Source organism: Amblyraja radiata, chromosome 5 (assembly GCF_010909765.2).
Source record: "Amblyraja radiata isolate CabotCenter1 chromosome 5, sAmbRad1.1.pri, whole genome shotgun sequence".
NCBI lineage: Eukaryota > Metazoa > Chordata > Chondrichthyes > Rajiformes > Rajidae > Amblyraja > Amblyraja radiata.
In genome coordinates, this window is record NC_045960.1 from 23482239 (window position 1) to 23499066 (window position 16828).

The window sequence follows — 16828 nt, forward strand, 5'->3', positions numbered from 1 at the left end:
TCATTTAAACTCCAGTGGATGCAAGCTTAACCTGACAACACGTTTCTTATAAGACAGCTTTCATATTCCAGGTATCAGCCTTTTAAACCTTCTCTGAACTGCTTCTAATGCAGTCACATAAATAAGAAGATCAATGCTATATACAGGACTCCAGACGTAGTCTCATCACTGGTCTATTTCCCCTTTTGTCTTCCTTATTTAAAAAAAATATTATGTATGCTTCTTCCACTTGCTTGCTGCAGCAGGAACATAAAACAATACAGCACAGGAACAGACCCTTTGTTCCATGGTGCCTGTGCTGAACGTGATGCAAGATTAAACTAATTCTTTCCACCAGCCTATAATCCATATCACTCCATTCTGTGTATATTTGTCAGCTTTAGATTTCCCCCGCTCATCGTAAAGCTATGCCCTTTACTAATTTATATTTCCACCTTGGCCAAATGTTTCTGACTGTCAACCCCTATATTTGCTTCTCATAATCTTATAAACCTCTTCCAATTTTCCTAATGGCTAGTAACCTTGAATACAGGCAACATTCTGTAAACCTCTTCTGCACCATCTCCAAAACCTCCACATCCGATTTATTCAGGGACAGCGGCAACTGCTCACAATAGTCCAAAAGCAGACAAATCAAAGTTTTATTAAAATGTAACATGTCTTCCTGACTCAGACTTGTGTAATAAATGCTCTGATCAAGGAACGCATATATACAATACACCCTTTTTACCATTCTATTTATGCGTGTTGCTACTTTCAGGGAACCCTACAACTTTGGACCGCAACCCCTCTATGCATCATTGCTGTTAAGGGTTTTGCCATTAACTGTATACTTTCCCCCTTACTTTGTTCTCCCAAAGTACAATACCCCAAACCTGCTCAAATTAAACTCCATTCATTTCTCCACCCATATTTGTAACTGATCTATATCTCACTGTATCCTTTCAACCTTCTTCACTGTCTGCAATTCTCCCAATTTTTATGTAATCTGCAAGTTTACCAACCAACCCATGTATGTTTACATCAAAGTCAATTATATATATCAGAAATAACAGAGGCCCCAGCAATGTACCCTGTAGAACAGCATTGGCACTGACCTCCAGTTAGAATGACAGCCTTCCATCACTCCCTCTGTCTTCTGTGGGTAAGCCAGTTCTGAATCTAACCAACCAAATTATTGTAGATCCTATGCATTTTAATCTTTTGGATTAACCTGCCCTGAGGGACCTTGCCAATTGTCTTCCTACAAGACAAAACCAAGTGGCAGCTCAAGTGATAGCAAGGCATCACTCCCAAATGAGTTAATGCGTACTATGCACACTTTGAAAGGGAGAATACTGATGTGGCTTCTTGGGTCCACACAGCGCCTGAAGGCCTGGTAATCTCCATCACTGAGACCAATGTCAGAAGCTCCTTCATGAGGTTGCACCCTATGAAAGCATCTGGACTGGATGATGTACCTACCCACATCTGTGCGGGCCAACTGCTGGAGATTGCCTGACCCCTCTTAGTCTCTACTTCATCTAAGACTTGCATTAAGAAAGTCCCAGATAATATTGAGAAAGTTAAAGTCAGCCATTATGACACCCCTGTTGTTTTCACATCATTCCATTATCAGTCTACATATATGTGCCTCTCCCCTTTGGGAGACCTATAATATGATCCCAACAGGAGAATTGCACCTTTTTTGTTTTTGAGCTCCACCCATATTCTCCGTCTGGGTAATTCCTCCATTACATACTCTCTGATTGCAGCTGTGACATTCTCCCTGATTAGTAATGCATACTAGCTTTTTGCAAATCATCCACTAGGTCACCTGGGTCTCCCCCAGTTATTTACAATATATATTAAGATTTAGATGAGGGAATTAAATGTAACATGTCTAAGTTTGCGGATGACACCAAGCTGGGTGGCAGTGTGAGCTGCGATGAGGATGCTATGACAATAGGCAATAAGTGCAGGAGTAGCACCTTCAAAGCCAGCACCGCCATTCAATGTGATCATGGCTGATCATCCCCAATCAGTACTGCGTTCCTGCCTTCTCCTCATATCCCCTGACTCCACTATCTTTAAGAGCCCTCTCTCTTGAAAGTATCTGGAGAACCGGCCTCCACCGCCTGAGGCAGAGAATTCCACAGACTCACAACTCTCTGTGAGAATAAGTGTTTCCTCGTCTACGTTCTAAATGGCTTTCCCCTTATTCTTAACGTTATTCTTAACCCTGGTTCTGGATTCCCCCAACATCGGTAACATGTTTCCTGCCTCTAGTGTGTCCAAACCCTTAATAATCTTATATGTTTCAATAAGATCCCTTCTCATCCTTCTAAACTCCAGAGTATACAAGCCCAGCCACTCCATTCCCTCAGCATATGACAGTCCCGCCATCCTGGGAATTAACCTTGTAAATCTATGCTGCACTCCCTCAATAGCAAGAATGTCCTTCCTCAAATTATGGGACCAAAACTGCACACAATACTCCAGGTGTGGTCTCACTAGGGCCCTGTACTACTGCAGAAGGACCTCTTGGCTCCTGTACTCAACTCTGAGGCTGCAGGGTGATTTGTAAAGGTTGGGCGAGTGGGTATTTTGTGAATGGTAATATGAACTAACCACACAACTGAATTCTTTGCATAAAGTGAAAGCTTGAGTCAAAATAATGTAAAAACATCAACATGCAGACTTTGAAGATCTATGTTGGAAGAGTCTGAGGCCTGATCACTTAATTACTTTTCTTATCTTGACTAGGTAATGTGGGTATGCAATTTATGCCGTAAGCAACAGGAAATTCTTACAAAATCAGAAGCGTGGTTCATTGGAAGTGGAACACCACAGACGTCAAATCAGGATGGAACCTTGAGTGACACAGCTACTGGTGGTGGTTCTGATGCTCCAAGAGAAAAGAAAGCAAGACTGCAAGAGCGCTCACATTCCCAGACTCCTTTAAGTACAGTAGTACCGACACAAGACGCTACTCTGCCTGACAAGACTCGAGTGTCTGAACTTGCTCGGCAAGAGATGGGTTTTGAACAGAAACAGTCTGCATTAAGATCTCGGAGCGAACCCCCGAGAGAGAGGTAATCAAAGAAGCATTAAAACCCACCTTGTTCTACTTTGAATCATAGTGCAATGTGTTGTAGCTGAAGTGGTTTATCATGGCTTAATATTTCTACGAGTTAAATATATAGAAGTAGAAATAAGGAATAAGACGAGTGCTAGATGGTGCTGGTAGCGGAAGTAGTACCATATTAAGTTATCAGTGGATCAAGAAGGTTCACAAGAAATATACAGTAGGTGCACAGTATGGTGAAATGGTTGTTAAACCACATAACTAAATAGGAATATAATTTAATAGCAACAGGAAAATTGCTTAGAAATAGTGAGTTCTGGGTGCTTAATATTTCTAAGTATAAAGTGTTCAGGAAAAGGATCCATGGAAAACTAGGCGGGGCATTGTGAGCAATCATTCGGGAAATGCGCACTTCATCTATCATATAGCACATTTTCTAATAATATCATATTTCTTGATTCACTTGGGATATCTTCTCAGTCATGATTTTTTATTAACCAATGTTGCCCCACACCAGGTTTTTTAATTCCTGCCTGTCTGATAAAACTGTAAAAAGAATTAAGCTCATGGAAGAATTTGAATGCATTGATGAGGATGTTGAGAATTTTAAACCATCCTGATAATGGTAACGAGGAGCTGGAATAAAGGTGGATTTAAGTTCTTAAACAAGAGAAAATATTATCGCAGTCATTGTAAACAAGCTTGTGGTTTAGGCTGGTTATAAATAATGGCGCCACATTGGCTACTAGGAGGCATTACCTCCATGAAAGGCTTTACTGCTGTAAGTAAGATCTACTGACTGAGATCTGATTCAAATTAAAGTCAACTTACATCCCACTACTTACCCCAATCCACTGACCTTTCTTCATCCTATTTGCCACCACAGATCCTCACTTCCTCCCCAGGTTTATTTCCCATGGTTCTATCTTACCCCACCCCCAAAGCATGCAACATTCTAGTCTGCTTACCCCATCCCCAAAGCATGCAACATTCTAGTCTGCTTTCCCCACCCCCAAAGCATGCAACATTCTAGTCTGCTTTCCCCACCCCCAAAGCATGCAACATTCTAGTCTGCTTACCCCATCCCCAAAGCATGCAACATTCCAGTCTGCTTTCCTGCTTGTTCATCATATCACCGAGTAATTTTCTCTTCCTATTATCCAGTCGTTCTTCCCAGACACCCTTTGCTGTTGTTCCTCTCCTAAAGTTCTTTCTCTTCCTATAAAGAGTTATACTGCACAGAAATAGGTCTATACACTCAACTCATCCATGCTGATGTGCTGGTCCCATTTCCCTATGTTTGGCCTATGTAAATGTTCCTATCCAATGCATTCCTAGGTTAAATGATTGTGTTTTTGTTACTGCCTCTACCACTTGCTCTGGCAGTTTGTTCCATATCCCACCACACATATGTAAAAAACGTTAGCCCTTGAGTCCGTTTTTATCATTCCCCTCTCAGCTTAAACCTGTGCCCTCCAGTTTTAGACTCCCCTAACTTGATTAAAAAGAGAATGGCCATTTACCTTATCCATGCTTACATGACTTTATAAATCTTGATAAAGTCATCCCTCAGCCTCCTCTGCTCCAGTAAAAACAGTCCCAGCCTATCCAGTCTATCCTTAAAGCCCCATCCCTGTAGTATCAGCACCAGCCTTGTGAATCTTCTTCCCACACTCTCTAGTTTAACCACATCCTTTCTATAGCATGGCAACCAGAACTGCTTATAATACTGCTCGTGTGGACTCACCAAAATCTCCAAATCAGTAAAATGATGTCCCTACTTGTGTACTCAATGCCCCAACCAATGGAGGCAAGTGTGCCATACTGTGTCATCACTTTCAGAGAACTATGTCCTTGTACTCCTATTCCTCCCTGTTCCACACCACTCTCCATAACCCTACCATTCACTGTGTATCTCCTGAGCTGGTTCATCTTCCCAAAATGCATCATGTCATACTTGTCTGAATTAATTTACATTTTCTATCCCTGTACCCATTTTCCCAGTTGGTCTAGATCCTGATGTACCCTAACACACATTCACACACCAATTTTGGTGCTACCTGCAAACTTAATGATAGTAATAATAATAATAAATTTTATATTTAATGGGCGCCTTTCATACAAAATCTCAAGGACACCTTACATAGTAATCGGAATAAAAACATATAATCGGAGTAAAACAAGTAATTAAAGACATCACAATGACACAAATTAAAAACAGAATTCAATCCAAAAACAGAAAATCAAAAACACAGTGTGAAGAGAGAGCAGCGGCAACCAATTCGTGCCAGCGTCCACTCTCCCTTCACGGCAGCCATCTTGGACACAGACCTACAAGACTACAGTTAGACAAAAAAAATCATCCCCCCACAGTGGATAGCACTGTGGGGGAAGGCACAATGTCCAGTCCCCACCCCTTGTTCACCCCAAAGTCAGGCCTATTGGGGCCACCGCAATTGCCTCTACGGAGGCCCGATGTCCCTGGCCGTTCTCACCGGGTGGTCTTGCCCCGGCGTCGGGAGAGTCCTTTCGGCGGCTGGGCCACTTGGAACGGCCGCTTCTTGGTTGGAGCCCGCGGCTGCCGAAGCCGACAAGGCCGCGCCGGTTTGGCGCTCCTAGGCTCCAGATGAAAAAGTCGGCGACCGCTCTCCTCACTGCCGCCTTGCCGCCTCTACGCACGCCGCCTCTCCGCTCCGCAAACCCGCAGCCCGGAGATGTTGCTCACGGCGGTCCAGCTCGCCAGAGCTCCAGCGCGGCGACCCAGGCAAGGCATCGCCCGCTCCGCTCCGCTCCAGCGCTCCAATGCAGTGCCGCCACGCAGGCCGAGGTGCTGGGTGGTTCCCGCCAAGAAACGGCGCTCCAAGCCCGCTGGTAGGCCACGACGACGGGTCGACGGGCAGCCCGGAAAAAAGGCTGCCACACCGACCAGGTAGGGACCTATAAATAAAGTAACACCTACCCCCCCACATTAAAAGACCATATCCCCTACAAACAAAAAAACAGGACTCACTAAAAACTAAAAAAAAAACGAATTTAAGACGGACGGCTGCTGCTAGCAGCCGTTCACCAAGATGGCTCCTCCTCCTGAGTGCTAACTTAATTCTCATTCGAGTAGTTAACATACATGTGGAAAATAACAGATGACCCAGCACCAATCCCTGTGGCACACCACTGGTTACAGGCCTCCAATTTAAAAAAACAACCCTTCACTACCACCCCCTGAGTCCTCCATCAAGCCAATTTTATATTTAATTGGCTGTCTAATCCTGGCCCATTGGATTCTAACCTTCTTCCGTGGCACAGGCCTTACTATGTTGGTAATGTCTATTGCCCTGAACTCATAAATCCACCTTGATACCTCTTTTCCTTGGAAGGCTCATCTTTATCACCACCACTCATGACACCTCCAAATGTCCTATTATTTACCATTTCCATCCTTTAGATTCCATGTCTCCTGTTCTGACCTGATTTCCCCACTTTCATTTCATGGTACTTTGGCCAATTGGTAAAATCAACGTGATTTTTCTTTCCACAGTCATTTGCTTTGTACAACTTGGTGTAATTTGTAGGTTTTGGAACCCCAATTTACCATGATCCAAGTACCTACTTTCTCTTTAAAGTCGCATTCTGCTGCCCGAGGGCCATTGGAAATTATTGGGAGAATGTTCATCAAATTCCATTCTGGCAAATGAAGAATTTGAGAATTATTCACTGGACTGGTTCCAGCGATAGACTGTTGTCAAGTCAAGTCAAGAGAGTTTATTGTCATGTGTCCCAGATAGGACAATGAAATTCTTGCTTGCTGCAAGAATCATCTTGAATATTCAGATGAATGCTATATATATGCAACTGCATTTGGTAATTAACCTAATGGGAATTCACACTGCACCTTGCAGCCCAATTTAGTATTTTATCCAGATCTGGTTGATTTACTCAGACTGGCACGGAACTACAAGTGGCTGATTAGAAGAATCACAGGAGATCTCACTGAAACCTACACAATTCTTGCAGGGCTTGGTAGGCTGGATGCAGGTAGATTGTTCTGCCATGGTTAAGGAGTCTATAACGAGGGGCTGCAGTTTGAGAATAAGGGATTGACTGTTTAGGATTTGAGACAAGGATAATTTCTGCACTCGAGGAGTGATGAGCCAAGCAATTCTCCACTTGGATGAGTAATAGAGGTCCTGTCATTTTGTTCATTCAAAATGTTGATACATTTGTGGCTTTTCAGAGAATCCAAGAATAAAGTTTAGAGACATAATGACTTCAGATGTTGGATCAAAAAACAAACTGCTGGGGGACATCAGTGGTTTGAGCAGCATCTGTAGAGGGAAAGAAATTGTTGATTGTTACAGGCATTAGTTTAGAGTGGCATCATGGTCAACACAGATACAGTGGGTGCACACTCTTTTTCTGCTGCATTACACTATGTTGCATAATATTCACATCATTCACCAACACCTACACAGATTATCCAGTCCACTGTCAAATTCTTCTTCTTCGTTGGTGCTTTTTCTATGCTGTCAACAGCAACTACACTTTAGACAATAACTACACTAGTTATGGAGTGCTTGAGTTGTGGCCCTGTGGATGATGTCTACATCCCATTGTTTTAAGAAGGACAACATTTAGTTACCATCCCTAATTGCCTTTGAGAAGGAGATGGTAAACTGGCATCTTGAACAATTGTGGTCCCACAGTGTTGTTGGAAAAGGAGCTTCAAGAACAGCATTACTCACTTTTTGTCAGTGCCTTTGTGACTGCAAGTTAAATGAATCCAAAGGATCACATAATGTTGAGGTCCATTTAGATATAAAACCAATCCAACCTTCATCATAAACCTGTGATTCATATGCAGTAATACTGAGTAAATCAACCAGATCTGGATAAAATACTAAATTGGGCTGCAAGGTGCAGTGTGAATTCCCATTGGGTTAATTGCCAAATGCAGCTGCATATATATAGCATTCATCTGAATGTTCAAGGCAAATAGGAGGGTCACTTTTAAGGCTACAGATATGAGGTGCTACTTGCTTTTGTGTAATTAATTTTCAAAGTGTGATTATCATTGCAAGGCTGCATTTATTGCCTATCCCCAGAAGATGATGCGGGAATGATGATACAACTATGGTTTGCTGTGCACTTCAGGGATCAATCAAAACTCAAACAGTTTGATGTGGCACTGCAACCACACAAGACAAGACCATCTAAGGATACCTGATATCCTTCCATTAAGGTTATTTGTTGGGTTTAAAATTTGTCATCTTCATGGTCACTTTCACTGAACTTGGCTTTTCAATCCAAGATTTTTCTTTACGTACTGTACTCATCAGAATCATTCCTAGAGCGTGACTAGATCTGCACACAATAATCCACATATGGCCTAGCCAAATTTTTTTACAGCTGCAATATGATTTGACAAACTTTATACCCAATGCCCCGATTAATAAAAGCAAGCATTCCTTCTTTAGTCCACTTGTGTTGTCACTTCCAGGGAGCTGCGGATTTGCACTCCAAGATCCCTGTGTACACCAAAGCTCCCAAACATCCTGCAATTTTCTGTGTGTTAAGCCGGGGCGGCCTATACTAGTCTTCATTGGAGGAGGTGACTAAAACGTACAAGCAGGGTAGTTATGGCACATAACTTTATAAAATATTGGTTTTGCCAGAGCTTTTGTAGTGTGTATTCTGGTCACCAAGCAATAGAAAGGATGGGATTGCTCTGGACTGGGAGCAGATAATATTCACCTGAATGTTGTCTGAAATGGAACATTTCAGTTATGATGAGAGGATTTGTTTTCTTTGTAAGGGAGGAGGCTCAAGGATATCCTGATAGAGGTATACTAAATTATGAGGGTATAGATAGGATAGAGGATTGGAAACTTGCCCCCATAGCAGTGGTATATATAACTAGGGGGATGTTGGTTTTGGGTAATGGGATTTAGGTTTTGAAGGGATCTGTGATTTTCTTTTAACACAGAAATTAGTTGTGATCTGCAATGCACTACCTGATGGCGTGGTGGAGACAAAAGCTGCCATAATGTTTAAGAAACATCTAGACAAACACTCAAATTGCTAACATTTGAAGGCTATGGGATTACTCTTTATGAGTAAATGAATTTTATGGGCCAAAGAGCCTCTTTCAAAGCTGAAAGCTTCTGTGAAGTCAAGGTGGAAAGGGGTACTCTGGGTTTCAGTGATTCAAGTCCTGATGACCCTTGTCCAACATCCAGCCCTGTGATTCATCAGAGAAGGTGTATTTGATTTACCTCTTGGACCACAGCTGATCTATTTCTGAATTAAGTCAGAGTGAATTCCAGCTCATTTCTATTTATGCATTATGTCCAAGAAATGCTGTGTTTTTGAACTTTGAATTGAAAAGCATTGAAAGGCTGGCCAGAGATATATGGTCAATTGGGCAGGATTAATCTTCTCCGTCATTTTGTGGAATCTACATTTAAATTGGACAATATTGGGATTATTTGTACTAGACCTCAAGACTGTTGTCACCATCTGAATTTATATTAACATGTTTTACTTGCCTTTAATGGATCTGCTTAATTTTACAGGTTTCAAAAATTCTCAAATTACTGGTTTGGTGTAAAATATTTACATATATTGTTAATACTGATCATTGCAGGAGGAAGAATTCTTCATTTTCAGAACAGAATGGAAAAGTGCAGAAAGGTGAACGGAAACGCACCCCAAAGACATCCCCTCGGCAGGTTGACAGGCCAGCCGAAGAAAGAGAACATAAAGAGCGGCGAGAGAGCCGGCGGCTGGAGAAAGGCCGATCACAGGACTATCAGGACATGGGTGAAAAATTAGAAGGGGAGAAGCTGGAAGATAGGAACATGGAATGGAATGGAGAGGAGTATCAGAACCGATACAAGAGTGATCCCAATCTAGCACGGTATCCTGCTAAATCCCTACCCGAGGAGCAACAGATGCGCATGCATGCTAAAGTGTCAAGAGCACGACATGAAAGGAGACACAGTGATGCATCCCTTCCAAATACACCGGTTGAAGAGGGCCAGGGAACAGAGCACAGATTACCAAGGAGGACACAGCAACAGGAAGAGCAGCTTTCCCCTACTGAAGCGCAGAAGTCCTACCCCAGTGAAAGGAATGCAGATGTACAGCTTTCAGCTTCTCGACAGCAGCATCTGAGCAATCACAGCCCACCAACACAGGGAAGGAGCACTGCTTCGACTGAGCACCTGGATGCAAAGGACCAAGACTCCTACAGAAAGCAGTCTCACCTGGATCCCAGCTCTGCTGTGGCTCGAACTAAGCGGGAAAAAAGTGAAACCATGCTGAGAAATGATTCTCTTAGTTCTGACCAATCAGAATCTGTCAGGCCACCTCCACCAAAACCACATAGAATGAAGAAAGTTGGTAAAAAAAGACAAATATCAGTAAGCAGCTCTGAGGAGGAGGGAGCATCAACACCAGAATACACCAGTTGTGAAGATGTGGAAATAGAAAGCGAAAGTGTCAGTGAGAAAGGTAGGAACCATCATTTTCTGATACATAAATAACATCTTACTGAAATAAAATGTAATTTTGTGACAATGAAGAAAGACGGGAAAGGTAGAATGTATCCATTATACATTTCAGAGTCTGGACCTTCTGATTGGAAATAAGAGGAAAATATGAGAGAAAAATAAGAAGTAAATAAATATAATCAGAAAGAGCATTCGGGCTTGCTGCAACACATACTTCATTAACTGGTTTCAGAAATTGTGTGGGGATTTAGTGATGTTGAAATAAAAAGTGGCCACGCTGATAAATTGATTCCACATGCTGTGTTTAAAAGTACAGATAGTGCTATTCTACGGCAGGCTCACTTATTGATGTATTGTGAGAGGAAAATGATCGATATACTATGATACAAAAGCACAATGACTGATAGACTATAAATACACAGCGACTGACAGGAATACCCAGTGATGGATACATGATCTAAGGAAACAAAGTGACTGATGTGCTGTAATAGAAAGGTTTAGTGCTAGAAATCCTGTTTTTGGGAAAGCTCAATGAGTGATGAACAGCTACACAAAAGTACCCTGCTAGACATACTGTGGAATGAAAGCCATAATGTGATCAGAATACGCTGTGATTGATACTCTGTGCTAAGGAACATAGTGACCAATATAGTGTGATAGGAAAGCCCAGTGAGTGATATATGCTGTGTTAGGAAACACATTGGCTGAAATAGTGTGAGAAGAGATTTATTGACTGATGATAAACTATGAGAATGTAGACAAAAGTGCTGGAGAAACTCAGCGGGTGAGGCAGCATCTATGGAGCGAAGGAAATAGGCAACGTTTCGGGCCGAAACTCTTCTTCAGACTGAGCTATAAACTATGAGAGGAAGGTTCAAGGAATTGTAGAGAGATATCGCTTAGCAACAGGCCTTTCGGCCCACTGACTGTGCCTGAGGTGGAGTGAACCCGGTTCTCTGGTGCAGCGAGGCAATAATACTATTAACTGTGCCATCCTCAGCTTCAATTCAGCGCATTAAAATCCTTGGCCACAATATCATCTGGTTCAGTGACTCATGCCGGTTCACTGATACGCAGAGAGCAAGATTCATTGAGTGATAAGGAGACACAAGAAACTGCAGATGCCGGAATCTTGAGCAAAACACAAAGTGCTGGAGGAACTCAGTGGGTCAGACAGTATCTGTGGAGAGAATGGATTGGCAACTTTTTGTGTCGTGACCTTTCTTCAGTCTGAAGAAGGGTCCATCATCCGAAACATTGCCTATGCATTCCCTCCACAGATGCTGCCCGACCTGCTGAGTTATTCTAGTTTTGCTCTGTGTCTGATATACTGTGATAGAAATGATAAAGTTTGATAAATTGCTAAACTTTGTTGAATTGCTTCATTGAATGATAAACTTTGATATGAATGTTCAGTGACAGCATGGAAACAGGTCATTCAGCCCACCATGTCCAAGCAGACGAAAGGGTACCAATCCACTTTGTGCCCATCTTCCAGTCTAACTCCCAGGCCCGTAACATTCAATGCCTATTTGATTCAAGTGCTCATTCAGTCACCACTTAAATGCTGTCAGTGATGCTGTTTCCACCACTCTCTCCAGCAATGCATTCCAAGTGGCCAGCAATCTCTGAGTGAAACTTCTTGGCCCATTCCCATCATTAGTTCTCTATACCTGCTGTATGTTTCCTTTTTTCTCTTTTATCCCTTGATACTCAGGGTTCCCTGCACTTGTTATCCTTAACTTTCACCCTTACAGGGAACATGACGGTACTCAACTCTTACTATTTCTTCTTCAAATGCTTCCCAACTATGTCAATGTACTTTCTTACAAGTAGATTCTGTAGGTCCAACATCTACAATGAGGTAGGTTGGAAGATCAGGATTACACCCTGGCTTATGTGAGGACCATTCAGTAGGCTGATGACGGTGGGGAAGTAACTATTTCTGAATCTGGTGGTACGTGCTTTCTTTCAAGTGTTTGTATCTTCTGCATGGCAGGAGAGGGGGAAAGAACAAATGACCGAGGTGAGAATGTGCCTGGATTATGTTGGCTGCATGAAGTGTAAATGAAGACGCTGGTCTGTCTGATTATCTGGGCTACATCCACAACTCTGTGCTATTTCTTGTGCGAGGCAGTGGTGTTCCCAAATCAGGCTGCGATGCAACTTGATAGTAAGATTTCTATGGTGCATCCATTGAAATTGGTAAGAGTTGTTGGAGGCATGCCAAACGTTCTTACTCTCCAGAGGAAGTAGTGGTGTTGGTGTGCTCTTTTGGCCGTGGCTTCAATGTGGTTGGTTCAGGACAGATTGTTGGTGATATTTACGCCTAGGAAATTGAAGCTCTTGACCATCTCCATTTCAGTACCATTGATGCTGATTGTGGTGCATACTTTACCTTGCTTCCTGAAGTCAATAACTAGCACCTTTCTCCTGCTAACATTAAGGGGCAGGTTGTTTTCTTGACACCATGTTACTCGACTCTCTATCTCTTTCCTCTACTCCGTCTCATAATTGTTTGAGATCCGGCCCATGACATTGCTGTCATCTGCAAACATATAAATGGAGTTAGAGCAGAATTTGGCTACACAGTCGAGGCATATAATAAGGTGCTGAGAACACATGGGCCACTGATGTTGAGAATCATTGTGGATGGTGTTTTGTTGCCTTTCCTCACTGACTGAAGGCAAGGATCCAGTGGCAGAGCGGGGTGTTGACTCCTAGGTCCAGGAGTTTGGAGATGAATTTTGTTAAAATTATGGTGTTGAAGGCAGAGCGATACTCAATAAAGAAGAGCCTGGCGTAGGTGTGTGTCCCTGTTATCTAGATATTCCAGAGACAAGTGTAGGGCCACAGAGATGGTGTCTGGTGTGGACCTGTTGCGAGGGGTGGAAAATTGTTATCCGGGAGGCTGGCATTAAAGTGCACCATGACCAGCCTCTCAAAGCACTTCCTGATGGTGGATGTCAGAGCCACTGGACGTTAGGACACGCTACCTTACTTTCCTTTGGCACCGGGATGATAGTGATCTTCTTAACACCGGTGCTAACCTCAGAATAGAGCTGTACGAGGGTAAAGATGTCTGTGAATATGTCTGCCAGCTGGTTCGCGAAGATTCTGAGGATATGGTTGGGGATTGCATACGGGCCAGTTTCTTTTTCGGGGTATATGCTCAGAAAAAAACAATCTCACATCTGCTACATTTAAATCACTTAGCATTATAACCTATTTTTAGCTTAGTTTAATTTATTATTGTCATGTTTACCGAAGTACAGTGGAAAGCTTTTATTTGCATGCTCTACAACATTTGGTGCAAGGATTTAACATTGAAATCCACAAAATGTCTGAATAAAATAGTTCAAAAATCATCATAGAAGGTCGATAGAAGGACACGACCACACTCTGTTCCTGAATCTAGCGGTATTTTCTTTATTACACCTCTGTACCTCCTGCCCGCTGGGAGATGGGAGAAGAGGAAATGACTGGGTGAGACTGGTCATTGATTATGCTGGTGGCCTTGCCTAGGCAGCGTGAAGTGTAGATAAAGTCAATGGAATGGAGGTTGGTTTGTGTGATGGTCTAACACCAGGATGGGAGAGCGTTATGACTGTTACTACACTGGGATGGGAAAGCACAGTACCTTTACACTGGATGGGAAAACACTGTGCCTGTTACACTGGGATGGGGAAACACTGTGCCTGTTACACTGGGATGGGGAAACACTGTGCCTGTTACACTGGGATGGGGAAACACTGTGCTTGTTACACTGGGATGGGGAAACACTGTGCTTGTTACACTGGGATGGGAAACACAATGGTGATTAACTTACAGTATTTGCAGAGCTCAGCGACTGATGGGGTTTAGGTTGGAAATCTGAATGATTTTCATCCTGGGTTAGGATTGACTGATACGCTGTGTTATCAGTCACTATGTTGTGAAAAGGAATGCTCAGAGACTCATATATTGTAACAGGAGATCTCAACTGCTTCAGTAGCATAAAGTAAAGTACCGCGCCTGATATACAGTCATTAAGATGCACTGTGACTGAAACAGTTGGAGACGAAAGCAGGCGAGGCATGACCAGATATGCATGTGGGCTGTGACATTGACCTCTTCAGAAATCATATCTTACTGCTTTCCTATAAGCATGTTGACGCAACTGCCTTTTGAACTGGCTTTTCCTTGTGTGAAATAGTTACAGCTTCAAAAAATTCCAGAAGATTAGTCAAGTATGATTTCCCCTTCGTAAATCCTTGCTGACTCGGACCGATCCTGTTACTGCTATCCAAATGTTCGGCTATCTCATCTTTAATAATTGACTCCAGCATCTTCCCCACCACTGGTCAATAATCCCCTGTTTTCTCTCTCCCTCCTTTCTTACAAAGTGGGATAACATTAGCTACCCTCCAATCCACAGGAACTGATCCTGAGTCTATAGAACATTGGAAAATTATCACCAATGCATCCACAATTTCTAGAGCCACTTCCTTAAGCACCCTGGGATGCAGACCATCAGGCCCTGGGGATTTATCAGCCTTCAATCCCATCAGTCTATCCAACACAATTCCCTGCCTAATGTGGATTTCCTTCAGTTCCTCTGTCACCCCAGATCCTCTGGCCACTACTATATCAGGAACATTGTTTGTGTCCTCCTTAGTGAAGACAGATCTAAAGTACCTGTTCAACTCATCTGCCATTTCCTTGTTCCCCATAATAAATTCACCTTTTTCGGTCTTCAAGGGTCCAACTTTGATCTTAACTTTTTTTTCCTCTTCACATACCTAAAGAAGCTTTTACTATCCTGCTTTATATTCTTGGCTATCTTACCTTCATACTTCATCTTTTCTCCACGTATTGTCTTTTTAGTTATCTTCTGTTGTTCTTAACCAATCCTCGTGCTTCCCGCTCATCTTTGCTACGTTGTACTTCTTCGCTTTAATTTCTATACTGTCCCTGACGTTTCTTTTCAGCCATGGTCGTCCCTTTCTCCCCTTAGAATCTTTCTTCTTCCTTCCTAGGAATGAACTGATCCTGCACCTTCTGTATTATTCCTAGAAACACCTGTCATTTTTGTTCCACTGTCATCCCTGCTAGTGTATCTTTCCAGTCAACTTTGGCCAGCTCCTCCCTCATGGCCCCATAGTCCTCTTTATTCAACTGCAAAACTGACACCTCCGATCTACTCTTCTCCTTCTCCAATTGTAGATTAAACCTGACCATGTTATGGTCACTGTCTTCTAATGGCTCATTAACCTCGAGGTCCTTTATCAAATCTGGTTCATTTCATAACACTAAATCCAGAATTGCCTTCTCCCTGGTAGGCTCCAATACAAGCTGCTCTAAGAATCCATCACAGAGGCACTCTACAAACTCCCTTTCTTGGAGTCCAGTACAAACCTGATTTTCCCAGTCTACCTGCATGTTGAAATCTCCCATAACAACCACAGCATTACTTTTACTACATGCCAATTTTAACTCCTGATTCAACTTGTGTCCTATGTCCAGGCTACTGTTTGGGGGCCTGTAGATTAGTCCCATTAGGGTCTTTTTACCCTTAAGCGCCTGTCCCACCAGCATGCGATTGCATGCGTCTAGCGCGACCAAACATGGTTGCTTGAGGCTTACGGCCTCGCGGGTCCGGTCCCACTTCGATCGGCGGAGGCGCATGGAGCTGTGCGGGGCTGGTCACGACATCGTGCGGGGCTCCAAAAATCTTGCACTGTCCGAAAATCCCGCGCGACAACGGCCTGTTGGCCCGCAGCCGCATTGAGGCCGTATGCAATGTCTCGACGGGTGTACGCAGCGTCTCGACGCCGTACGCAGCGTCCTGACGTCATACGCAGCGTCTTGACGGCGTACGCCTAGCGTGTGGCGTTGCACGATGACGTCACCGCCCGGTGTCGTACGGCGTCCAAATTCAGTCGGCCCGCCTCCTGCCCAACTGATTGGTGAGTTTAACGTAAATTACATCACGCGAACTTTGCACGTACTTACCGCGTACTTACTGCGAATTTCCGTTTGGTCGCGCTAGACGCATGCAATCGCATGCTGATGGGACAGTCCCTTTACAATTCCTTAGTTCTATCCATACTGACTCCATATCTCCTGTTTCAATGTCACCCCTTGCAAGGGACTGAATTTTATTACTCACCAACAGGGCAACCCCATCCCCTCTGCCCACCTGTCTGTCTTTTTGATAGGAGGTATTCCCTTTAATATTCAGTTCCCAACCCTGGCCCTCTTGCAGCCATGT

The 16828-nt window shown here is 43.3% G+C and overlaps 1 protein-coding gene across 13 annotated transcripts in view; it reads left to right on the forward strand.

Annotated features, from left to right (window-relative positions):
- The window catches only part of LOC116973092 (regulating synaptic membrane exocytosis protein 1-like), a 408478-nt gene that overhangs the window by 247036 nt on the left and 144614 nt on the right, over positions 1-16828 (forward strand). For all 13 annotated transcript variants that reach the window (XM_033020788.1, XM_033020775.1, XM_033020780.1 and 10 more), the window contains 2 exons: positions 2746-3074; positions 9708-10576. In XM_033020788.1, coding sequence (XP_032876679.1) covers positions 2746-3074; positions 9708-10576 — 1198 coding nt within the window. The remainder of the gene's footprint in view (positions 1-2745; positions 3075-9707; positions 10577-16828) is intronic.